Source organism: Protomyctophum parallelum (assembly GCF_964188405.1).
Source record: "Protomyctophum parallelum genome assembly, chromosome: 15".
Taxonomy (NCBI): domain Eukaryota; kingdom Metazoa; phylum Chordata; class Actinopteri; order Myctophiformes; family Myctophidae; genus Protomyctophum; species Protomyctophum parallelum.
This window is the reverse complement of record NC_139710.1, coordinates 7,313,127-7,340,895: the sequence shown is the minus strand read 5'-3', so window position 1 is coordinate 7,340,895 and position 27,769 is coordinate 7,313,127. Positions and strand designations below refer to the sequence as shown.

Sequence of the window (27,769 nt, the reverse complement as noted above, 5' to 3'; positions counted from 1 at the left end):
ACATTATAGCTGCCTCTGGTCATATACACGTTCATGTCTTGGCACGTGTGTGTTGTTTTTGTCGCTCTTTTTCAAAATGTTCCAATTCAGGAAGATAGTGCAGAAGAAGGGAAACATTTCCACTGGGAACAGACGGAAGACAGTAAACATCACCAGGAAACCCCTGGCAGACTGGGCCCTGCATGCCTGTGACACCCTTGCCTGCCCACTGCACATCCTGCCCTTCCATACCACCACAGCCTGGAAAAATCCAGGTCAACTTCCCCGGTAGCTCCTCAAAATTATGTAAAACCATGGCAGGGGTAACAGTGCTTCAAATGGATTGACTTCAAAAACACTTATTGTTTACCCCCACTCCCTTGACAATTTATGTTTGCAAAACAGGTCATCTGATGAATAATGGGCATTCCCATGTCATTTTGGTCCTGCTATCCAGTAAACAGTGTCAGCATGTTTTCCCGTCTCAAATATCAAACGGTTCTGTGAAGTGACAGGGATTCAAACAGCGAGAGAAACCTCATCACCAAGAGAGGGTTGTAAAACGCAGTTGGAGAAGCGGTTTTGTTTGCCCACCCCATGCAGTTTCCTCCTTTGGTTAGACAGCCCAGCTTGGGCCATCTGAGGTGGTTGGTGCCTTGGCACAGGAACGGCATGTATGCCCTCTTTCTCATCTCCCTCAAAGATGGCTTGCCCCTGTTTCTGCCAGGACACAGGCCCTGGAAAAAGAATCCCACAGCTCTTAGTTTATGTGAAACCAGGCGAGCCCTGATCAGAAAAGGCATGCAATGCTTAATTACCCACAGGGCCCACAGACGTGGCACCTCTGTCCCCCTTCTTTACAAAATGGACAAACTCCCAGTTGACTGGCCTTCTCTTTCTCTCTCCCACATGCAGCCATTTTCCCTGTAGAGAAATTTGGAGACCCTTTCATTCCCATTGATTGACTCTTTGTATGTTTTGTTCTGCTTTCTTTGTCGTATTTCCTCTCTCTTTTTAATTGTGGGGGAAGCCCCGCTGATGGCAAATGTCACGCTCTTCTCTGAAAGGGCAAGGAGCTGCAAAGTCAACAGCCTCATAATTAGTCTTTTGTGTTTGTATGGTTGTGTGGATTTCTTTATGGTGTGGCTGTTGGCCAAGCCATTTAAAGTGGGGTTTGTCTGTCCACTTAAAAGTAGACCAATCAAAGCTCATGCCGCTGCATGCATGAGCATGACATCATAAAACAGAAGCACCTCCAAATACTTGAGTTGCACAACATGGTTCTTGTGAAACACTGCATGTTCACAAACTCCACAAAATCGTAACTTTGATCGAAAACTAAAGACACAAGGGAGATTTTATGACATTCCTCAGTTACAGTAAAGACTGATTTAGGGGCGCCCGCTGCAGGCAAGTGGTCCAGGCACGAGAGACAGCGAAATGCCTTCACGACGTACGACCGACGTCGCGACGTATATTTTTCCGTCGCAACGTATATTCGAGTACGTCCTGGCGTAAATATCAATTCGTCCCGGCAGAACGGACTCGTCGCGGCTATATCTACCCGTTTGCGACCTAGTAGTTTGACTATTCTTTTACGTCGCGACAGAACGGGACACGTCACGGCTATATCTACCCTTCTCGACGTAAAAGGTAATTCGTTGTGGCGTGTGTGGACTCGTCGCAACAGAACGGAACTCGTCGCGGCTATATCTACCCGTTTGCGACGTAGCCTAATAGGTTGACTTTGTTATATGCCCGGTGCGCGGTGCCCTGCGCGGTGCCCTGCGCTGCCCTACGCCCACCGCGTGCACCTTGCCGGTCCGCCCTGCGCCCTGTGGCCTGGCACGTGTGCACGTGTGCCAGGCACCTTGCCGGTCCGTGGAGCCCTTCGCCGTCCCCAGGCGACCCTGCGTTCCAGAGCTGTCACCCATGCCCACCGAAAATAGCTGATCTACCAGCTCCTATACGGGATGGCCCGACCCGCGTCTGTGGACCCCTGGGGATCACGGTAGTCCACGGGGGTCCGTCTCTGTGTGTGTGTGTGTGTGTGTGTGTGTGTGTGTGTGTGTGTGTGTGTGTGTGTGTGTGTGTGTGTGTGTGTGTGTGTGTGTGTGTGTGTGTGTGTGTGTGTGTGTGTGTGTGTGTGTGTGTGTGTGTGTGTGTGTGTTCTGCGCAGCCCCGTGCGCACGGGGGTTAATGATAATACCCCCGGGCGGTACGGGTCCCCGTGGACCCTTGGGGATCAAGGGGGGCCACGGGTGTCCACGTTTGCGGAGACGCTGCCTTCATATTAGCCTATACTTTAATAACAATAAGCAGCTGATCTACAATTGACAATTTGACATGTCATTGCGTCGTATTCTGTCTGTCTTTCACGCACGCACGCAGACATGTCACAGACCACCACATAACCATATTTGTATGGCCATATCGTTTATAGGCCTTATAGCTGAATAGCGCCGGCCGTCGGGGGTTCATTTGGTTCCACTTCCAACCGTCCCATTATGGTCAACACTTATGATATGCTATTGCATTCTTCCAACTAAAGATTTAAATATTAATCTGGCAGCTCCGAAAATAGCAGAAGATGTAATGCAGTAAATGACATGGCACGGACTGGCTCAGAAAATCTCCCTGCATCATTATAAACCAGGCCTATACTGAATGTAGGCAATTGAATTCCATTACGTTTGTTTCAATCAACTGAACTAGACCAATAAAATAGTAGGCTAGTATTTATGTTTTTCGTTAATAATAATACTGCTAATTATTATTGAACGGTAAGTACGCTGGTATGTACGCTATGGTACACTATAAGCTTGTATATCTGTTTATTTTAAGCATGCCGCCGCATTCTGTCAGAATCTCGTGTGTGTGTGTGTGTGTGTGTGTGTGTGTGTGTGTGTGTGTGTGTGTGTGTGTGTGTGTGTGTGTGTGTGTGTGTGTGTGTGTGTGTGTGTGTGTGTGTGTGTGTGTGTGTGTGTGTGTGTGTGTGTGTGTGTCGCACGCGTGCGTGCGTGCGAACTTCATGACAGTGGTGCAGCATTACATTGTATTTTGATTTGAAATAAATAATGATGAATAGATGTCTATACTGTTGCTTGTGTGTGTGTGTTATGCTATAGGGTTAGCTGGAACACACGCCCTGTATGATCTGTGGTGCGCATCTACAAGCTCCAAGTGTTGCGTCCACATGCAGCGCGTTGTGAGCTTGCAGATCGTCGGTGCCCCACTATAGAGAGATGGTAGGGTAGTGCCCAAGCCTATTCGTATTCCTATATGATCTGTGGCTATATTAAAGGCCTTTTATATGTGATCTCACATAATGTGCGAGTCAGAGCTAACGTTACTCAATCATCATTTGCCGACTGATTTATATCACAGCACAGCTATAACATATAGCACACATGTGTGCACATGTGTGCTTGTAATAAAAGTGGGTTTCCTATGTTTGCTATAAATTGTAGCTATGTCAGAACCTGGACGGACCACAGACAAGGGATTTAAATATATAACAGAGCAATCTTTATTAAAGCACAACAATAATAGAATGAGGCAAAAAGGTAATAAACTATAACAGGACATTTCATATATGCACAGCACTTAATGATAAAACCACTCTATAAAATACCAGCCTATTTACATGTACACATAGTGACATAATACAACAGTGTTTGGTCATGTACTTAACTAGCCGCCAGGGCGGGACCCCCCAGGGTCTGAGCTGTGACGCCGTCCAACTCCCCAGGGGATGCTTAGCTGGCCGGCGTGCCGCGCTGACAATACAGTCTCTTTAAACTTGGTCAGCTGTCATCGTAGGTCGCGGAGCGAGGCGGCCGATCACCCTGCTACTTGCCCAGCCCTGTCTATGGAGACCGTAAGTGTAGTCTCCCCTCCTGCTTCATTCAAAGCTAACTCCCCCTCGCTGTCTGTCTTCGCTGTCGGCTGGACTAAAACCAGCGAACGGCCCCTCCCGTCCCCAGAGTGCCGTGCCGCAAGACGTATGCTCCGACCTGTACAAACACCCAAGTGTCCCTTTTATACTGGCGTCCACCACCTGAATTCACTGCCGTCAATCAGTGCGTCTCTGCTCATCAATCACTGAGCTCCTCCTCTGCTGCACACATCACAATATGTTATAGCTCTAGAGACGCAGAGACAGAGACATATTTATTTAAAATAATCCTGTCTCGCACGGCCTATATAGAGCCAATAAACGGAGCACCCCCCCCCCCCCTCTCTCTCTCTCTCTCTCTCACTCTCTCTCTCTCTCTCTCTCTCTCTCAGCACACGCTGTGCTGTGATATAAATCAGTCGGCAAATGATCATTGAGTAACGTTAGCTCTGCCTCTGACTCGCACATTATGTGAGATCACATATAAAAGGCCTTTAATATAGCCACAGATATAGTACAATAATCCAACATTAATGGTCGATCTTTTTTCCAGGCGAGACGAAGAAGTGGAAGAAGAGGTACAGTTATCTTTTACTATTCATGAACATATGAAAATAACAAACATGCTTGTGAGAATGTACAACGATTTAAGTAATGTAATTTCTTTTGTTTATTCCACAGACTGACAGTGAGGACTAAAGGAAAAAGAAATCTGCGTTTTTTCAATGTTTTTAGGCGGTGATTCCGGAGGAAAATCTGTGGGATTCTGCGGAGTGTATTATAATTTTTTCTTTTGATCCATGCATCAATGTGTTTAGAGAGCAAAAATAACTCTAAATATGCTAAATAAACATTAAAGTACAAACCTTTAAAAAAATTAAAAACATCTCCTTAATCCTTGGGAAGTACAAATATCTTACTGCCTTGACAACATCACTTTTAGGTATAAAATAACAGCAAATATAGCACATCTCGGGGAATTTAATGTTGTAATAACATATCCAACAGGCTGTGTACTGATAACAGGTACTTGTAGGCCTACGTGAATATGCAATGTACTTATATATGTGCAGCCGCGTCACGTTCCTATACGGCGGTGGGTGGGTGCCAAAAAAAAATAAATAAAAAAAGCCCAAACTGGTACACCCGATACTATTTAATATTTCCCTTATTTTCCCTACATTTTCTTATCACATCTATGGTATGAAAACAATGCTAAGGAGTTGCTTCAATGAAATATAATTGCTTTAAGCTGAAAACGATATGTTTAATGATGTTTTTTATCGTTGTTACATTTATCATGCATGCCAATTAATCCGACATGCGCAGCAATTGTAACACTGGAACAGCGTCCACGTTCGGTTTAATAACTCCCGACCTGTTTTATAAAAAAAATAACTTGAAGTGGTTTATGGTAGCTGACATGTGTAGGTCCGTTGCCTGAAAATATTACATGTGTAGATAAACGGATCTCTGAGTAAAAAAATGAAACGTGCAAAGTGTTACATCGTTGGCAGCTGTCCGAACCATGGAAATGTCAACCGGGTCGTCACACACCAGAACCAGACGAGGGTCCGAGTACTTTAGATAAGAATCATAAAGTGTTTATCATAACATTTAATACAACAGTAAATTGAATGAAAGAATGAATGAATGCATTGATGAATGAACGAATAGTTTATTTCGGTGCTAAGACAATGTAAGTGAATGTTAGTCAATAAAATGAGAAAGACAGGCTGTTATAGAAGTAAGAAAACAATCACTATATATTTTGCGTGCTCTGCGCTGGCTGGCTGGCTGGCTGGCTGGCTGGCTGGCTGACTGACTGACTGACTGACTGACTGACTGACTGACTGACTGACTGACTGACTGACTGACTGACTGACTGACAGACAGAAATGACGCTATGAGCGTGGTGAGCTTTGATGATCGGCTAAAGTATAGGCTAATATAGCCTTGTATAGAAATGCATATGACCCCCCCCCCGGCCCCCTCAAAGGGTCCACATGGGGTGGGGGGGGGGGGGCACGGATAGGAGCACAAGCGCTCAAACTATAGGTGCATGCGAGAATAGGCCCTATAGTTGCACACATGGCTATGTGCACAAGCCACGCATTATCACAGTTTCTCTGTAAAGGTTGCTCACACACACACACACACACACACACACACACACACACACACACACACACACACACACACACACACACACACACACACACACGAGATTCTGACAGAATGCGGCGGCATGCTTAAAATAAACAGATATACAAGCTTATAGTGTACCATAGCGTACATACCAGCGTACTTACCGTTCAATAATAATTAGCAGTATTATTATTAACGAAAAACATAAATACTAGCCTACTATTTTATTGGTCTAGTTCAGTTGATTGAAACAAACGTAATGGAATTCAATTGCCTACATTCAGTATAGGCCTGGTTTATAATGATGCAGGGAGATTTTCTGAGCCAGTCCGTGCCATGTCATTTACTGCATTACATCTTCTGCTATTTTCGGAGCTGCCAGATTAATATTTAAATCTTTAGTTGGAAGAATGCAATAGCATATCATAAGTGTTGACCATAATGGGACGGTTGGAAGTGGAACCAAATGAACCCCCGACGGCCGGCGCTATTCAGCTATAAGGCCTATAAACGATATGGCCATACAAATATGGTTATGTGGTGGTCTGTGACATGTCTGCGTGCGTGCGTGAAAGACAGACAGAATACGACGCAATGACATGTCAAATTGTCAATTGTAGATCAGCTGCTTATTGTTATTAAAGTATAGGCTAATATGAAGGCAGCGTCTCCGCAAACGTGGACACCCGTGGCCCCCCTTGATCCCCAAGGGTCCACGGGGACCCGTACCGCCCGGGGGTATTATCATTAACCCCCGTGCGCACGGGGCTGCGCAGAACACACACACACACACACACACACACACACACACACACACACACACACACACACACACACACACACACACACACACACACACACACACACACACACAGACGGACCCCCGTGGACTACCGTGATCCCCAGGGGTCCACAGACGCGGGTCGGGCCATCCCGTATAGGAGCTGGTAGATCAGCTATTTTCGGTGGGCATGGGTGACAGCTCTGGAACGCAGGGTCGCCTGGGGACGGCGAAGGGCTCCACGGACCGGCAAGGTGCCTGGCACACGTGCACACGTGCCAGGCCACAGGGCGCAGGGCGGACCGGCAAGGTGCACGCGGTGGGCGTAGGGCAGCGCAGGGCACCGCACAGGGCACCGCGCAGGGCACCGCGCACCGGGCATATAACAAAGTCAACCTATTAGGCTACGTCGCAAACGGGTAGATATAGCCGCGACGAGTTCCGTTCTGTTGCGACGAGTCCACACACGCCACAACGAATTACCTTTTACGTCGAGAAGGGTAGATATAGCCGTGACGTGTCCCGTTCTGTCGCGGCGTAAAAGAATAGTCAAACTACTAGGTCGCAAACGGGTAGATATAGCCGCGACGAGTCCGTTCTGCCGGGACGAATTGATATTTACGCCAGGACGTACTCGAATATACGTTGCGACGGAAAAATATACGTCGCGACGTCGGTCGTACGTCGTGAAGGCATTTCGCTCCACCTGGAAGGCACATGCCACATATAGGCTTTGGCCTGACAGCATGTTGCGTGTTCGAGTCCCGTTCATGACGACCTTTGCTGCATGTCTCCCCTTCTCTCTCTCCCTCTCTCTCCCTCTTTCCTACATGTCTTCACTTGATACTATCAATAAGGCAGAAAAGCCAAAAACAAATCTTAAAAAAGGGGGGGGGAAATCCTGATTTTATACTTCTAGTAGTTGCCAGTGAGTAGCAGATCTGCAAGCTCACGTGTTGTGCTGTGTTCTTGTAAATAGTCCATCTACCATCTTCAGTGTATCACATTACTGTATGTGCAGACAAATATAAATCACGCGTAAGTATGAATTAGGTCTAAGACTGTTGAAAATCCCTCAGATGTAGACAGCGTTCTGTTGGCTTTGACATGTGGAGAAGCTAGGGGGCAAAGGTCAGGCCCTGGCAGTCAAACCAACAGCTCCTCTCTCACTAATGGCTTCTCCCCAAGGGTGTCATGAATCCCACTAGTGTTAACCCCAGCATTTGCCTGTTTCCATGTGTGTGAAGAGCTATAGTGTGTGCTGATTTTGGGAATACTGTATATTCTCTTTATATTGAGAGTATTGGTATCGGTGTGAAGGAATGTTTAAAACTGTCCCAACAGTAATGGTCATTACACACTGGCGAATTAGCGACGCGATGCGAATAAGCGATCTGAAAATGCGAAATATTGCATGTTGCAGTTCGCCTGCGAATCTCTGCAAAATACGACACCAGAGCGAACAAATAAAAGCGAAAACGGTCGCATTTTCGCACATTCGCACATTCGCCACTGATGTGGAAGCTTGCATGGACTTCAATTGGTTTTTTTTTTATGCGAATTATTCGCACGAATATATCGCGTCGCTAATTCGCCAGTGTGTAATGACCTTCACTCCTAATGTATCACCATTTTTTTTCAAACATGTCTTTGTGCTGCACATCAGCCATTAACAAATGACCTGCATAGTCATAAGATGTGGAGCTGCTTGCCAGATGGATTGCGTCCCTAAAGCATCGACCTGGTCCTAGGGTTCAGAGGGTAACTAAACCATAGCTCATATACCTTTTTTTTGTTGTTGTTTTTTTGACAGGTCAACGATGGCAGCAAAGCAGAGCAGGCAGCCCTTCAACCCGGTGATGTCATCCTGGAGATCAATGGAGAGAACACAGCCGAAATGCTGAACGTTGAAGCCCAAAATAAGATCAAGAACTCCAAAACCCAGCTGCAGCTGCTGGTAGAGAGGTACACACAGGGCCCGCAGCTGTGTGGGCATGCAGAGACGTCTGAGCATAGATGTTTACATATTGATTCATTCTTGCCATGGTGATGTGCAGTTTATGCTGGGGCAGCAAGCTTGCATGCATAGGCTAGTTCCTTTTCATACAGTTTATTACACACTGTGGTAGTAGACCATATTAACACCATATGAGTCCGATTTCCTGGGTTTGTGGCCCGTCCATGCTTGGGCAAGCATGGACAAACTCAGCATATGTCTCCGTTTCATATGCTGTTTTTATATTTTCTTTTTACCACCCAAAGCTCCCCAAGAACAAACGGGCGATGCTAATCAACGGAAATGCCAATGTGTATCGGAGCTACGATGCCAAAATACTCTGTTCCCATGCCATCGTCCAGTAAATAAAGTTTGTGTTGAGGTTTGCCAAAACGTTGTTTAGATGGATGGCAGGCAGCTGGCTACTAGAAATGAGACTGGTCTCTCCTGGCATTTTGATTAAAGTTCCTCTTTATATTCTCATTTCTTGTCACGTACAGTAACCCCCCACACACACACACACACACACACACACACACACACACACACACACACTCTCTATCTCTCTCTCTCAGACACACACACACACACACACACACACACACACAAGCACACACTCCCTCCTTGGATACCCGCTGTCCATGTGAGTGGATTTTCCCCTGCTGACCTCATGTCTCCTTCATTGCCAGAAACAACACTGTGACTCCCTGCCTGCCCAGTGAGACAATGGCACTGTGTAGCACTGCACTGCCACATCCCTGGGCCCAGTCTTTATCCCATTCTGACCTGAGATCAGATTCATACGAGGTTTCCACTGGACACACACTGGTATGATTAAACCCATTCTGACCTGAGATCAGATTCTAAAAATGTCAGTCGTTCTTTGATTTTTCAAAAAATAGCAGACCTACAAGCTCGTATCGCGCCACTTGGTGGCGCGATATGAGCTTGTAGATCTGCTATTTTTCAATAGCTAAAGCATAACATGATGCCAACACCAAAATAGGTGCCCGGTCAGAAGGTCTCCAGTGGCAAGGACCTTCATGTCACTGTCTTCAGTGGCAAGGACCTTTATGTTAATGTGTCCATTGGCAGGGATCTTAATGGGACTCAAGACTTTCCCCGCCAATTAACCTTGCAAACATCTTTGCACTAATGGCCCCTAATATTAATTTAACAGTGTAGTATTTTGACTATTTTATTCAGTAGCTGGTTGGCAGTTTGTCCCCATCAAAAGAGCAGTGGCACCATGAGAGCTGCCATCGCCCATCAGAAATTCAGAATAGGCAGGCATTAAGCCTGTCCTCAGAATAGGATAGTGTTGGTTTAAGGCGTGTCTGCTGCTAGCTACAGAGGCACAGCTCTAGTGCTGACACATCCAATAACGCATTCATCCCAGACGCTGCCAACTGCAGGCTTCTTTGTCACACAAAGGAACTCTACCATCAGTGTCTTGTCATTGATGCTTTTTAGTCAGGCTTGGTTCACAGCCACGTCTTTGGGATCCATTGTCCATTGACCTCCTTGTGGATGATGTCATGTTGACCAGACCGGGGGTTCTCACTCTGTGATCCTATTGGCCTCTGTAATGAGATGGCTCTTTGCAGCTGCTAACATCTGAAGACCTCTTGGATATATATATAGTGTGTAGTCGGCGTCGCACACTGGAGATGGCTCTTTTCTGTTGTGTTACTGTAACGTCTTGTGCAGTGTTGCAGTGTAGGCTACATCTATCGATTATTCTCTCATTCTCTTATGATTACTCTGAATGGCAGTGAATTACTCTAGTGAATGTATTATAAGTGTACTTTATTATTATTATTTATATTGATGAATCTATCGATATAAACACATTGAGTTATTTCTAAATTAAACGCCTAAATTGATTAGTAGAGTTCAGACAAAGAACTATTTAAGTCCATAGTTATCCATAAATTATGGCTAAGGGGTCAGGAGGACAGATGGGACTTTTGGGGGAGGGTTGAGGATAAATGGTTTTTTTTATCCCCCAATGACTTAAATGGTTTTTCGTCTCAACTCTTGTGTTGCACGCCTATCGGACTTCACGGTCCATTTTTGCTACTCTATTTTCAATATTGCAATATGTGTTATCTCTGTTATCCTGGAAATATGTGGTCTGTCTGACAGAGACGGAGTCCTTGTTTACTTAGCCACGCTAGACAACTTCTCTCAGACTAAAACAAAACAAAACTTAACTGTTGGCTCAATCTCATTGTATTTAAGACATTTTAATTTAGCTACTACAAGTACGGCAGCAAACTGCTAGCTTAGCCATGTAGCTGGCTCTGCTCTGCAAGAGTCCGTCTGATCAGCCCAGCTGATGTATATATGTTGATTAGCTGTGCTGTCATGCTCTTTTGAAACACAGGTAGATAGTTATTTCAACCAATCAGAGGTCAATTAAATTAAATTGTAAGATTAATCGTTGCAGCCCTATACTAACATTGTTTTTCATTATACTAAGAAGTAATCTAAGAAGCTACGAGCAAAGATTGTATATCTAGCCAAGACGTTACTCAAACCTCTGTTATGTGCTCTCCAGAGAAGTTAGGCCAGTATTTTCACCTTTCTGTGGTTCGGTGAAAGGTGACGGGTATTCCCTATTAACCTGTGCTAAATCATCTGCTGTTGTACAGGATACCTGTAGCCAGGAGTCAGAGGTCAGACACAACGGATTTAACTCATTTAACGCATTTAACTCGGACTTGTCTCTCATTGTCTGAAGACCATAACGTTCTCCTGTGTGAGCCTGCTGTCCAGTGTTAGCAACTGGAACCGTTCCAGATCACCAGTGGAATTCAAGAGAACTTATGCTGCGATGAGCATTTTCCGACTAGGCCCAATTCCTAATTCAAAGCAGCCAGTAACCTTTTCTGCCTGGCCTTTTTAATATGCCACCTACAGTAAGTGGTGCCTCATGACTGCCTGTTGTAAATAGAGTTTTCCCACTTTTAGCCATATAGAGCACCGAAGTCCTGACGTCACTGTCAGTAGAGGGTCGCCATGCAGTCCACAGGTTTGTGTACTTTTTATTTGCATTGAAATCCCCATAGGGGGATTGTAGTCAGATCTCTTCATATAAGAACTGTGTTTGAAAAATAAACCGATCATCCCGGCCTTTTCACTGAAGGATATGAAGCATCGACTGAAGGTGGAAATGTACAAATATACCCAAAGAGTAACAAAATGAGAGTTAGAAATGAGTCAAACAACCCAGAGACTACATTTCCGGGTAGGCGGGGTGGCTATTTTTATTTTATTGATATTTAATGTTTCATCGTTACTACGAGTCAAGTCAGCTGAGCTTACGTCAACGAGGAATCTCAGGAACGCAATGTGTTGACAGCTGGGCGTGACGTATATTAGCAGCGACATTGCTATCATTGTAGTTTCAAGGGTTTTGCGGCCACATTAATTCCATTTTCTCCAGAAACTGGCTGCATCAAATATTAATGGACATCATTAACAACACAAAGCCACCCACCTGACAGAAAGGCCGGGATGATCGGTTTATTTCTCAAACACAGTTCTTATATGAAGCGACCTAAAATCCCCCTATGGGGATTTCAATGCAAATAAAAAAATACATTAACCTGTGGATTGGCGCCCTCTACTGAAAGTGACGTCAGACTTCGGTGCTTTATTACTTGCGCAAGCAGAGCGCGCAAGTAATAGTTTTCGTCCAGTGCTTCGATGCTTATGTCGCCGTTTGATGTGTATGCGTCGTGCCAGTGTATGATGTAATGACTACTTGTGCTTGATATGTGGTGCCAGATTACATACATGTATACATAGGGGCATTACCTTTAATCCTCCCGACATTGAGAGCTAGTTGTACCAGTTATACCCTGACGTGATATGCTGCTACGATACATACTCATCTAACGGGGAAAACGCAAAGTAACCACAGTATACCGCTAATCAATTTACAAATGCATATACATAGAGGCATTTCCTTTAATCCACCCGACACTGATCGACATATACGTCACCATCGAAAGCCGTCACTCATCCGTATTAATAAAAGAAATATCGATGATTTATTTTTCTTTGAGAAAATAAAAAGGGATCCAGGACACTTCTAAATCGATAGAACTGTATTTATTTTATAGATAGAAACTTTTACCATACTTACTTTTTACAATACTACTTTTTTACCTCCAAAAACTAGGTACGTAGCAAATAGCTAAACCTAATAATTCAATATTTCAAACGTTCTTTCACAGAGAAGCTGAGATTTGACAGTTTGTAGTGGTCGACAGTTCTTGTGCGCTCTGCTTGCGCACTAGTAGGCCTGTGTGCAACAAGCAAGTAGGCACTCGACAGAGTGCAGTTCTAGTTCTCTATATAAATACAAAATGTACATGCTCAGAATTAAATGAACATTCATGAGATTGCAGTGACACTGGTTTGCAGTGACACTGACAGTTTCACCTAAATGATTCATAGTTAAAGATGGAGTGCCACGATTCTTTTCCACCCTAAAACATGGTATTAACATCAGGTATTATTATAATATAAGGGGGAAGAACATTTTCCAAAAAGTGTACAGTATTTGTTAAAATCATGCTTTTATGTGGACACGCCCACCAGTTCATTGCCTGGTTTGCCTGGTGGGTGGTGATGGGTGGTGATCCACCTGAACTGAAGCCGCACCCACAGCTGTAGTTGTATGATAAAGGGGGAGGGGTTAGGAGAGGGGCTGATAGTGTGGTGTCACTATATTAAGGTTTATTTCATTGGCCCGTTTCACTGTCAAGGGTTCAGCCTCCAGGAAGAAACCCTAAATACAAAGTTAATACACCATTGCACATAAAAACGACTCCAGGGTGTCTATTGAAGTACTGTCACCTCATAGACACATGAAAAACTGGAAAAATACAATCTTTAAGAACCAAATAGCCCTTACAGGTCTATTCTGACAGTTTGCAAATTAGTTAAATTAACTGAGGATTTTGCAGTGTAGATCGATCAGAATCGGAGCGATAAAAATCGTATCAAATCGCAGTCTGTGGCCTGATGCATATCAAACTGGAGCTTGAAATTTAAAAGGCTGCGAATCACTGGTATACAGTATGAGGACCCAGCGTCACTAGAGGTGTGTTTCTGGGCGATTTACCGCAGGCATCCAGGTCCTTCCTGTGTGCCTCCATTACCCCTGACTCAACCAAGAGCCAGGCACAATCTGGTCCCGCAGCCAGGGGGGCACTGGATTTGTTTATGTTGGCCTCCTACACTGCCCACATTTTCCCCTCCAAATTCAATGATGGAGTTGCTTACAGAATATGCTTTTTTATTTAAGAAAGCACAGTGAAAAAATGGAAAAAAGGCCCTGGGTGGAAACATGGAAGAGACGTTGAATAGTTCTTGAAGAAGGGCTTTCCATTTTAGTATTTTGCTGTACCTGTTGTGTGCAATAGTGTACGAATCCAAACAACATACTGCTGGTTATGCTCCCCACTCTCCAGCACATTAGCTGAGGGCGAAACTAGGATATTTTTTCCATATTTTTTCCACTTGAGAAAAGATTCTTACTTAGCATTCACCGCAACACTCATCCCTACGATACTCACACAAGATATTGTCTTGATTTAGTTGCTAACTAACTACTAACTAATTGTCTTGATTTATTTCCATTTCGGTGTTGCTCCGCAAAATCTGTGCATTAGCCATGACAAGTTAAAATTGCATGCAGTATGTGATAATATCGGCTTCCTGAGTTGACTTTGGGTCTTCTAATGTCTTTGACATTGTGCAGACAGAAATGATTCTGGCTTTACCCCACACATGGGAATGAAGCTGAGATGTCAAAGCGTTGCTGTGCACATTATCAGTGTTTGCATTCAATTGAGCCCTGTTGTATTTCGATCCCTTCAGACCTGAGCCTGCCAGTCCTGGACAAACCAATGGAATCAGCACACCAGAGCAGCTCACCGGACGCTTCCAGGTCAGTGTGGTTTCTGAATGATGGGCACATCTGTGATGATGTACCGTAGGGCTTCTCTGTGAACACTGGCTTCTTGTGTGTTTAATTTAGTTTGTTTTATTGGCAACCATTTGGATAATGGAGACATTCTTCCATGCACTAGTATGCCCAGAATGGAGTTTCCTACCATCACTGTTGTTAAACGACTGCATCTTTGTGTCCCTGTTGTCCTAATGGGGCTTTGTAATTGGTTTATGCCTTAGAGGCTAACAAATTCAGTGTCTGCTTCTCCTTTCTCTCATTATTTCTTTATATTATGAGACCTGTCTGCTTATGAAGGATTAACAAGATCCAAGAGAATGTTATATGTCAGCACAGGTTCCTGTGTTTTATTGGGATGTACTGTAGGACCAAAGTGGAGTCCCATTGGTAGCACATCAGGAATACAAGCCTTAATTTGTGTGACTCAGACTGTCATCAAGCTATATGGTGGTATTGAATAACAATTCCTTGGGCCCGGTTTCTCTTACTCCATGATGACTGTTTGACCTCTGCAAATAATTTCTCAAGGTCTTACTTACATTTTCCATTTCCATGCTCTCTCTGTGTGTGTGTGTGTGTGTGTGCGTGTGCGTGCGCGTGCGCGTGCCTAAAATCATATACAGTACATCTTCTGAATGCATCTATTCTGTATTGGACTGTATTCATCTATTTAGTACGATCTTTTTCCCCCCCTGAATTTCCTGTTCTGTGTTATTTCCCAGTCCTTGGCAACACTCAATATTACTCGACTTATTAAGCTTACTCTGAACTAAACTGAATTAAACTCTTGTCATGCAGGAGGCGGTGCTGGTTAGTCGAGATGAGAACCAGAACTATAGAGAATACACCATCTGCAGCCCAGCCTCCCTTTCTCCCGGACCCTACTCCCCTGAGCCCCCACCCAGCCCTGATGGAAAAAGAGACGTGCTGACACCAACCAGCAACAAAAGGCACTATTTTGTTCTGTTTAGTTTATCTGCAAAATAAAACAAAGTGTTAAAAAAGAGCACTGGTGCAAGGTGGCGTAAATGGGCAGCGCCAATGCCACTGCTACCTTCCAACCGACGCAGTTGTCATTTTTAGACCATGCTCCGACGTTATCTAAATACCAAATTATCTTGCGCCTATTGGGTGTGTTGGTCTTAAAGGTGAATTCTGCCTAAAACCGTTTTTTTTTCTCACATTTTTCTGATGTTATTATAACCCCTACAGACTGGTACAAGTGATCTTTTTCATATTGGTCAGTGTTGTCCAATCTCCCGAGTCCCACCGCAGCTTAGAACAGGAGTGGTCGAGTGAATCGCTAAATCGCCTATTAATTCTGCTCAAAAATGCATCTTTTTGCAGATATCTGATATCTGTTCACTCCACAGTGGTAGTGTCCCAACTGACTTGATAAAAGGACTTTAAGGAAATCACAGGTGAAGTCTCGTCTCATGAGACTTCCGGTACTGAGCTCGGCTCGGCTCCGCCTCGCCTCCCTCTGTGTACATTTCCAGGCAGGTTGGCTATAACTGTACTGTTATGTTGTAAACGCCACAGGTTAGCTTCACCTGGAACTCATGTCTCAAGAGTTATTTCCTCCTATCATGGCGCTATCATAATATCGTATTATCATAATTCATCTATACACTACACATCCAAGTATGATGCTTTGTATGGTTCCGTTAATATTAACCTTATATAGCTATATTTTATATAGCTATATTTTAAAAAGATGCATCATTATCAGTCCTCATGAGAGGATTATTTGCAGAATACATTCAATGTATTGTCACTGTTATTACTGCTCATATTCTCATCAAAGACTTGATGGAGAGACCATTGGATCCCATTTAGAAACATGACTACTGTTTAGACAACCACCGTATGGACCGCATGTTACAATAAGTGCTCCTTTGACTCCAAAACAGGCCCAGAGTGAATAGGTACAAGAGCGACGGACAGAAAGTGGAGCCATGGGATTGTGCTGTAGTAACAAAGGATATGCACAGGATATCACATTCCACTGTTTTCATTCACACCAACAAAAGGCCAGAATGTGGAACGTTCACCACTCTTTCACTCTGTATACCCTTTTGGAAATCTCATGGGTCATTTTGTACTGTAGGTCACAGTTCAAGCCCCAAATCCACTCTATGCAGACTGGAAATGGCGCCATCTGATTCCCTTCCCTGCTACAATAAGACCTGAGGCCTATTCTACAAATGCCTTCTAAATCAGTAGTTCTCACACAAGCTCACAGAGGTGAGCTTGTATGTATCTGCTATTTTTTAATAGCTAGTGCTAAAATCTAAAATGACATGGATGCTTTCCTGTTTTAATGGGTCAGCCACTACACATAATTATGTAAATGGCATTGAATATTGTGCAATATTCTTTGTTGTATACGTTATGATAAATCTTATTTCAATAACCTTTACTGTAATTTAATTGAACCAACGGTGAATGAGCTATCATACACAGTTGATTGACTCATGTTTCCCATTTATCATAGCATCCAGCTGCGACCCTGGTCTCCAGACGAAAGGAGTCACAGGCTATCCAGACCTCTGTCACAGGTCTGTCTCCTTTGTTTATTTTCTCATAATTTTGCAGTTTGTAATATAGGTGTTGATCTCCCAATACTGCTGAATGTGAGTTTTATGACATTGGAATATACATGTCACTTTATTTATGTTGCTGTCCTGTCCCTTAATATTTTGATGTATGCCTCATACAGTATGATCTCTAGTCTAACGAATGAAGAGAATCCCGGCAAATCCCTGTACTTTCAATGAAAACATTAATTACAGAAGAAATTATAATGTTTGGTTCTCAGACCTTCGTGGAAAAGCCATGATTTGACTGTGAGTAATCAGGAGGCTTCTTTTCTGAATTATGGTACAGTTACTGGTTTAGGGTAGTAGGCAGTGCCGCCATTATGTAAACATCGTTTGGATGTAGAATTTCACACAAATGTCATATGTGCCCGCAAATTTCATTCTCCCATTCATTGTCTATGGAGCTGCAATTCCTGGCCATGCATCAATATGACATCTCTAATTAGAGCTTCAGTCCTCAGTTCTGGCTTTGGGAGAGGACTATTCATGTTGCTATATACCGCTGGTATCCTTGTCTGCAAGAAAAACCCTTTTTTTTTTACTTTGGTATTTGTAATGATTTACTTCAAATTTGTTGTTGACAATATTTTGAGGCTTAGAAGAAAGAGAGGATGCTGGCAAGGCAGGGAGTGTATAAACTGAAAGGTCAATGATATAAAAGATGTGACATTCTGTTGAACAACATTCTGGCAGTGATTAGCTCTGAGCCTACTGCAAAGATGAAAACCATTAGCTTACAATGAAACAATGGCCTTAACCTTTTACTGGTCTGCATGGAGAGTGACTCATTAAAGACCTAATCTGGTTTCAACGTATATAGTTATATTCACATACATTCTTTTTTTTTGTGCTTTTTTAATATGTTTTGGTCTGTTTTGCCTTTATTTCGATGGAACAGTGGAGATTGACGGGGAACTGGGGAAAGTGACACGCAGGAAAGGTCTGTCGGGTTCGGTAATTGAACCCGTCACTTGCTGTCAGGCTGCGTCAGAGCCTATATGTGGTATGTGCCTTAACCACTCGGGCATCTACACCCCATTCACATACATTTTTTAAAGAGTTTGAATTGTAGATGGAAAACATGTTATTTGGACATTTCAAACTATAGGTTTTAGTCAATCACCTAGAGAATAAAAACGTCTACGTTGCTATTCTTTATTTTTGGTGGTGGGGATACCAATTTCGTTTAGGCTACATTTATACCACTTCCCTCTGTCTTTCTAAATGGTTACAATATGGACTTTGGTTATCTATTGATGCCCGAGTTTGCTCTGCTTATTTACTGCTTATTGGAACAAGACTGAGGAAGAAGGGAGAAGGCGCCTGGAAAGACTTCAGGGACTTATAGCGGGAGAGAATGTTGTGGGAAAGTTCATCATGAGATATTTCAGCTATGCCTAAACGCTTGGTCTCAAGCACCCGGCCCACTGAAGGCACAACATGGGACATGACGACGGGACAGGAAAAACATACAGGACATTTTAATGGCTCAAGGAATTCCTATCATTCTTATCACTACTGTCGTACTGTGGTTATTTCATGAAGTTAGATAAATATGCCCCCTTTGACCATGGGCTTGAACTTAAAAACATTGACGTTTTCCATCTAAGGGGCTGCTTGCTGTCTTCGAAGAGACATTTAGAAACATCTTAATTGGTTGTGGGAATTGTTTTGTTTTTGTTGTTTACACGATAATGGAAATCAGAGACACAATTGAAAACTTGACCTCTTGGTACTGCAGCTTGCATCAGCCAAAGTTTCACCTCTTGCACAATGAGTAGAACAGACCAGAATAATTATGACTTGACTGGGTCCATATAGTCAAAGGATCTAGTGTCCAGGTCACCATCATTACTTTCCTCTAACACTTTTAACTGATCTCCTAGTATTCTTTGTTGAGCATTGCACTAAATAAAAGTGATCAAATATTCTTTGACAGAGATAAATCTGCTTCTGGCAACAATTTCAAATGCAGTAAAAGATTCCTGCTTTTATATTGTCTGTGATGTAAATGTGCTTGACATGTTGTCTCCTTCCAAGAGGTTGTGGTTTGGGGGGGTGGGTGCACGTACGGATATGAATCGGTTTCCTGACCAGGCCGCTCTGTAGACGGATCAGAATGACATGTGGGGGTTATGAGATGTTCAACGGCATGCTTTTTCAAGTGCTTACATCCCAGCTGAGCCAAGTGCCCTCGGCTGACAGTAGAGTGGAGCCTATTAGGGATTTACTGTATCTTGTTGGCTGAGAGCTTTATCAGAGCGCCTGTGGGAGTGCACAATGACCGTCTAACGTGCTCCTTGGATGTCTGGGCCGACCTTACATGTTTGTGGTGCTTAGGGAGGCAGGTCGGCCAAAGGGCCAGGAACCTTTGCTCAGCACTCCGGTGTGGGTGGGGGTGTTCTGTTTTCCTGCTTTTCATTTTAAATAGCATTTGACTCTTTCACCTCATTTCGTCGTCGTGAGTGTTGGAATCCATATCCTCTGGGAGATGTTGCATTCCTTCCTTCTTCCCTCCACTCCAACATCAACTTGACTTTGCTTTTCTCTTCTTGGACTGTTCATTCAGTCAGTGGCTTGGAGTAAATACCCACTAATATGTTTCTTTTTGAGAGGAATGCTGTCTGAAATGTCGAAGCGGTGTTACTTGGACACTCGCACACAGTTGGGTTAAACTGTCTGAAGACCACAGCATCCGCTATGTGTTTTCCTTTAACCGGGGCTTGTTTTTGGAGAGCTCCCTCTGTTCTCTACAAGCCGTCAGCCTCCCTATTCAGCAGTGTCCCAACAACCTATTAGTGGACGGGAGTGAAGTTTTGGCCCGAGTCTCATCTTCCACACGACATCTCCCTTCTTAAAAAAATAAAATAAACATTAGTCATAAGCCTCAGCCTCCTGCCGTGGTGGTTGGATTAGTGAGTGGAGGCCTTTGAGAGAGGTTCGGTAGGCAAACCATGTAGAGGCTTGCCGTGCATATACCGTTGTGCTGCTGTGCTGGCTGGCAGCAACACAGTAGCCCCAGTGAGATGTGCAGGCTGAGGGCCTCCCTAACAAGGCCCTCTGTCCTGCCTGAGAGGTGCAGAGTGCTGCTGTATCAGGTGATCTGCGTCTCTGAAAGGCACCGTAAAGGGCTTTTCCACCCCTGTTTTGGCTCCCTGAGTGAGGAGAGAGGGATGCGCAATAGGATCCCCCATTTGCCGGGGGTGTTGGATGTCCTGAGAAAATGCCCTGGACAATAGTGGCTGTGATGGCAGGGAAGGCTTGCTGTTGCCTTTCCTTCAGGACCACAAGGCTGTTTTGTTGTGTGATGGAAGCTGAAGGAGACTGGGTGGGAGTCAGGGGGATGGGTGAGTTGAGAGTGGACACTAGGGAGGCCCTCTGCCATTCCCAAATTGTACTTAAGCCATCACGCCCCTCCGCTGTGCCCCAAGGCTGATCTAATACAGCAATGCCTCTTTGTGGCAGACCCAGAAGTCCAAAACTATTAACAACTACGTATGCATAGTGACTACAGAGATTAATTGTACTGGAAAATATTTCATTCTGTTAAAGATTAAGTGAAGTACTGTAGTATGCTCTTAACAAAAGAGGAAGTACATTGCATGACTTTATTTGTAGTACTTCATACTGTAGGTACTAGGACTGTAAACTACTTACTAGTTTATGGTTTATAGGATCACTCGGTAGTGGGATTTTACAAGAAAAACTAGTAATCATCATTCACTCACTTCAGTGTCAACCATTTATATACTGTAAAGTAGTGCACTCAACCTCACTACTACAGTATCAAGGCCAATCTCCTGCTACAGTTTTCCACCCACTCCTCCCCACCTGTTTAGTTCTGCTTTTATCTACCATTGGGGGATCATGTTACCCCTGTCCAAAGTCTAGTTGCAGCAGTGAGCCATAAAATCAGATCTAGTTTGCTAAAACCAAACCTAGTGCCATGTCATAATCATCAGTAAGCTATGCGAGTTGTCCTGATAGAAATGCACTTAAGTGAATACTGATCTTCTGATCTCAAATGTCTCTTTGGCACAATAAAGTCTTGACCGTGAACTTGGGAGTCAGTGATTCAGTCAGATTCTGCATATTTCTGTGTACTGTACATATAACAGACAACGGATGGTTTCCATTTAATAGACTAAAGTTGTTGTGGTGCAATTTTAGCAGGTTCAACATTGTCCTCTGTAGTCTCATATTGTCATGGCATGACGTGACTAGCTGTATTTATGGGTTAGCAGAGTGTATCTTCTGGCTCAACACCACAACAAAAAGGAGGGCCATCTAGAGATTCCTGGAAGCCTGTAGCTGAGCTGGAAGGCCCACCTTCAGGATTCACAGCAGAGCAGAGCATCTGTTTATAACATCAGGAGTGACCACAACATAATCCCTGTTGGGGGACAAGCAGGGCCAAAACCAAACTGCTTTTCACGAGACACAGCCCATCACCAGGCCATTAGTACCAGGCTCGCAGTCTGGGTTTCTAGTTGCTGTACTTTGAGGTTCTTGAGGGTTGCATTGGTGGGCTGCCTCATCCTGTGTCGGAGGACAGGGTGGTTGCTGTATAAATAGCTGTCCTACGGTAGGATGGCTGGTCATTGCACGGTGACAGTCAATGTGGGGCCCATACAGAACAGACTAGTGCTCCTCACCCTGCCAGAACTGGGTGGGGACACCATGGCTGCATGACATGTAGCTCTGACGTCTTTATCCGTGTGTAATTAATTCATCTAGAAGGCAGTGCAACTACACAAAAGCCCGTTCAAGCATTCATCCATCTTCTGCCCGTCCATCTATCCATCTAAACCACTATTTCCCAACACTGGGACCCATTTGTCAGTCGCAATCCCATTTTTTATGGGTCACAAGTAAATGTAAATTTCCCCCCCTTTTTCCCTTTTCCTCATTAAAGTTTTATTGATTTTTCAAACAAATCAAGTATGCATTTCAAGCCATACAAAATCAACTCAATTGAACTCTGTATCCAAAACACAAACACAAAAGTGTGTAAACACAAACATTGAAGACAAAAGTGAGGAAGCAAATTGTGATTGGCCAGAACGAGATGATGCATGATGACGTACGTATGATGATAAGAGCGCCCCACACTTCACACGGGTGAGATTTTTGAGGGGCGCTAGCCCGTCCTTTTTCCAGCTTTTAGTGTAAACACAAACTATGTCCTCCTAACACATTAAATTGAGTGTTTGTGTAAATTGAGAATGCAAATTGTGATTGTGATAGTCCATCACCTAAACAGAGGTTTAGGTGGGCCCGCCTCCCTCTGGGTGCTTCTAGACCAATCACATTGACCGGAGCGAGCCAGGGTAAACGTGGCGATGGTGGTAACAACAGATAAGTGCTAGGGTGAGCGGTGAGTTCTTATCACCGCAGCTCAGTGACGTCATGTTGTAGTTTCCCAACCACTGCGGTGGTCAGCTTATCACCTAAAACTGGAGTATGCGTGGGCCTTTTCCCACCCTTTATCCTCTCATCCCTTCCCAACACTCCCTCCTTCCACCATCCTATTAAATATACAACCCACGGAATTGAATGGAAAGTTCAAACATTTCTCCAGAGAATTTCGGAAATCTTCACAAGATCCAAGAAATTCAAAAATCTCCTGAACTCCTGAAAATAGCAGATCTACAAGATCACAGCACGTCTTTTGGGTCTCGACTCTTGAGCAAAAAAAGTTTGGGAACCACTGATTCTAAACCACACATCCCTATTGGCTGGCCAGCTCACAGCAGGCCAGCCTGCACGCCAGCGTGCGATGGTTTCATCCTGGTCTATTTTGGAGGTTGTGGTGGCCTGGAGTGCAAAGCTGTGGTCATCACTGTGGAACAGAAATGGAGGCCTGGCATTCAAGAAATAGAAATATTGCTTTGTTTTTGGTACATGGTAAAACTTTCATATTTCATTTTGCACATGCTGCGAGTATTTCTGGTCTTTGTCCCCCAGATCAGGGAGTGTTATCCAACCTCCTCATGTTGTCTCCACTCGAAGCTTTGCACACAGACACATCGACTGAGAAGACGATGGTTGAAATGATGTGCTATTTCAGGAGCGGGGCTGTTGTTTGGCTTGGCACACCGATGGCGTGCTGTCTGACGGGGGCAAGTGGATCCAGTGCAGGGGATGGTGTGTGTGTGTGTGTGTGTGTGTGTGTGTGTGTGTGTGTTTGTGTGCAGGGGGCGTCTCTTCTCTTCACAGTGAGGTCTGTGAGTGGACAGAGCAAGGCCCTTTCACGTGGACGACCGGCCGTTAAGCCCAGGGGTTCATTGTGGCCCCTGGCTGGGCAGCATGCCTCTCCTCATCCCCACCGATTGATCAGCGCGTATGTTTTTCTTTCCCCTGAAGTGGAAAAGCAAACTGGCCTTCCAGGCCCCCAGGCGCACTCGTGGGGACGCTCAGCCCTGTTGGCTTTAGGGGAATGTTGGCCAGGAGAGATGTGCCTATTTAGGCAGTACAGTTTAGGGGCTGTTTATGAAGGTGGTTGAATGGTATGTTAGCATTCCATAAGTTGTTGTCGGGGGAACTATGTGTGGATAACTGGCCCATGGTGCATTCACGGCAGTGAAAACATGACACGCCAGCATATATTCCTCCAGTTTTACGGAGGACAACACCCAGTCGGGTGTTGGGATAATGGTTACTACTATGGCTCTGTTTGTTTGTCATAAATCATAATTGTTAAGCTGGTAAAATCGCCACCGCAGGTAACACTCGGAGAAGAAGGATTCTTCCACAGCTCACCGCCATAAATGTCTATCCTGCTGATATTTGAGATTTATGTATGCTCCAGCCAGTAGATGAAATTTGAACGAGGCTACACTTCAGTGTTAAAATATTTAATTATGCTGCAGCACTGTTACTGTACCTCTGTGTGAAACCAGAGAGCCAGAAAGACCAGGTGGTCTCTGTCAGCTTGTTTAATATAGAACACCTATAATTACTGTAGCTGAGATACTGTCCGTCTCGTTAACCATTAGGTACTTTTGAAATTGAGCACTGCAGTATCACCTCTGAGTTTGACGGATTAGCTGTGAAACAAGAATTGCCCCACTCATTTAGCCCTTTCAACACATGAACATAGCTTTTATAATCCAATGCCAGTGATCAGCACACATGTGTTCATCCTGATTGTTTGTTTTATCCATAATGACCCTCCTTTGTAATTAGAGCCCAGAACGATATATATATATATTGGTCATTATTTGACTTTTTTTGGCCACTTTCAACCAGGCGTAACTATTTTGGGTATATCGCTACAGACGGGAAGGTTTTCATAATTAGCAGCTCTACAAGCTCACAACACGTCCCAATGCGCTGTGAGCTTGTAAATGGGCTATTTATGAAAGAATGTGAATAGGATTAAGGACTAAGAATTTAAAAAAATGTTATTTCTGTTTATTTCTAATATAGGTCAAAACATCTGTATAAACTTTATTAGTACTCTCCAAATTCAGCATCTGCATCGGACCCAAAAATCTGGCATCAGTCAGCTCTAATTGTAATACGGTGCAGTCGGTGTATACTGTATGAGCGGGTGCATACAGGCTATCATAAATTAAAATGTATCGTGAAGTCCAACGATTTTAACCCAACCATATAACGAGATCCAGATGTTTAATGAGCTTGATATGCTGTTCCAGTTGGAGCCTTGTGGGGAATTTAATAAGGCTGAAAAATGTGTTGCTCATGGACTCACTCCATTGGATAAATAAATGGTAGGTCTGTTGAATTCATAACACGGGGCACTGCATCATCGGTGCCGTTTTGGTGGCAGTGTGGCCCCCCTGGGTTCAGACCACCTATATGATCTCTCACTATCACATGAGATGGCTTTGTGAATCCGTTCAGGAATCTGAAGGTATTCACACTGAGCGTGTGTCACACACCCATGTGGGAGAGAGGGTTTGCGGAGAGGGTAGCCACACAATTAACATCTACACACATTGGTTATGTGTTCAAGTTTAGAGATTATGTCATGCTGTGTGTTTGTACAGACAGACTGCACAAACAAGTCTTAGGTAGTGTTATTCACTAGTGTTGTCAGTGGCTGTGTATGTTTACGCAGGGTTGAGGTTGAGATGTTTTGCAGGACGTTGTTGTAGCCTCAGCGAAACGGGGCCTTGTCTCAGAGAGTGAGTTACGCTTACAGCCATCCTGTCATCCCCATCTCTGCACAGTTAAATCCTTGGGCTTAATTTAACTGAGCTTGTATGAATGGAAGCAAATGGACCCTAAATTAACACTAAGGATTTTATTGTGTACTGTTCATCAGGCCTCTAATCTTGTACATATGGTGTGTATCAGGCGCTGTCTGATGGTGTGTGGCCATGATGAGTGGTAGACGGAGGGAGGGAAAGAGGGGGAGGCCATGTCTGTCATTATCACTGGCATCACAAAAGATCGCTGCTCCTTTAAGCCATATGTTATTGAACATTGTAATACAGAACGCTGGACAGTCATGCTTCTATATATGGATGACCTTTGAGGGTTAGAGCTTACTCGCAATGAACATATGTTGTGTTTACCGTATGAAGTTTGTGTCTGTGTGTATTATCGGACTTTAAAGCATACAGCAAAGCCAAGTAGAAAAATACACAAAAGCAGCTTGATTAAACAATTATTTTACTTTGTCTTGAAATTACTGTAGGCCATAAGGTATAACTGGGAGGCACGTACAGGATGAGGCTGAATTATTGACAAGGCTGATTGGAAGGCTGCAATGCAATACTACTACCACTTCTACTACTACTACTACTACTACAAATAATAATAAAACAATAAAACATATTTTTGAATCGGGAGGCCCCTGGAGGCTCGAGTCCCGTTTCAATTGAAACGATTGAAACATATACGAGGCCGCCACTGGATACTGTACGTAACATGATTAGATTATTTTAGGTGCTTGAGTCCTTCAGTACTGATATACTTAATCATTTGAGTACTTATACCTTCTTAAGCCCAAAACAAACAAAACTGAAATACACCTGCAAATACTAATGACTGAATTTGTATGATTCTGGCAGAAAATCGATGCAGAACATTTCCGAATGCGCGTCTTTTGTATGGAGAAACATCACTTCATTAAAAGTGTGCTCCGTAAGAATATAAAGTGGTACCAGTGCAATACTTATTGCTAGGACCCCCTGGAGAGTGCAGGGCAGCTGTGTTATATGGGATTCTAACACTGCAGTGTCGAAGGCCACAATTGACGTTTCCACTTCAAGCAAGGTCTGCAGCCTCAGAACCCAACGTTCCCATCATGTCACCACTCCTATCAGCACCCTGACCCAGTGACGTTCAGCCCTTCCCTATAAAACATCTCTATTGGTATCTGAACCCATAAAAGAGGTACAGAATGCTAATTATACGCATTTTTGATATGGGATCTGTTGCGTGTTATACGAAGCAGAAGATGGACGCAGCAACGTTTCATTGAACACAGACATAATTACAAGGCACATGCCGCCAGTGACAGTGGATAACGAGCAGGTTCGCCCCAGGTCTCTGCACAGGACCTCCGCGAATCTCTAGCCTACTGCTGCGTAGGAAATGGTGTACACAACTCTGATTATTACCCATCCCAGGATGTCTGGTGTTCCCCTGTCCACACCCCCAGACCTGATGCACTACTACAGCAGCCGTGTCTCAATGAGGGAGACCGTGAATGAGCAGTTACTGTACTTTCGTATAGCAAGGACTAAGCTTTCCAAAATAATGCCTCCTCTAAGCATCCCTCCTGTGTGCTGCTGGCCCGTGCCCTGTAATTGAAGCTGCAGGGTGGTAATGATGATGATGCAGAGTGGCTCAGTTGGAGCCAGACTGAAGGCTCCTCCGCTGACAGTGTCCTCGCCTCAATTTGCCATTTCCTGTTTTGTTGTTGCGTCTGCTTTGACGGAGGCTTGTGTGTGTGTGTGTGTGTGTGTGTGTGTGTGTTTGTGTGTTTGTGTGTGTGTGTGTGTGTGTGTGTGTGAGACACCAAAGTGAGAGCTGAAATTGTGGGTCAAGACTGAATTGCATACCTCTAATGACCCAGGTCGTGTTAACACCAAGCTCCTGATTACAGTTCAGTGCAGCTCCAATCAGGGCTTCCTCTGAGAGAAACTCTCCACCATGCTCCTGCTCAAAGACAGAATGATAGTATTTTTTTTTCTTTGTAACTCATTTTTCACCCCTGTGTCAATTATCTAATGTGATCCTGGGCTATACACACCCTCCGCCAACCTGGGGACAACGGACTTGAACTCATGCTTCCTTCATGCCTGAGTGTCCAAGTTGCTCCTTTACACCTGACAGGGGGGAGAATAATAGTCTTTAACTGTGCCTCTACCACCACATTTTGTTTTGGGTGCTTGGG

General features: G+C 44.2%; 1 protein-coding gene across 1 annotated transcript in view; it reads left to right on the top strand.

The window, feature by feature from the left end:
* The window catches only part of pdlim2 (PDZ and LIM domain 2 (mystique)), a 53,220-nt gene that overhangs the window by 12,281 nt on the left and 13,170 nt on the right, over nucleotides 1-27,769 (top strand). The window contains exons 3-6 of the mRNA XM_083783227.1: nucleotides 8,620-8,771; nucleotides 14,701-14,770; nucleotides 15,590-15,741; nucleotides 17,289-17,352. Coding sequence (XP_083639353.1) covers nucleotides 8,620-8,771; nucleotides 14,701-14,770; nucleotides 15,590-15,741; nucleotides 17,289-17,352 — 438 coding nt within the window. The remainder of the gene's footprint in view (nucleotides 1-8,619; nucleotides 8,772-14,700; nucleotides 14,771-15,589; nucleotides 15,742-17,288; nucleotides 17,353-27,769) is intronic.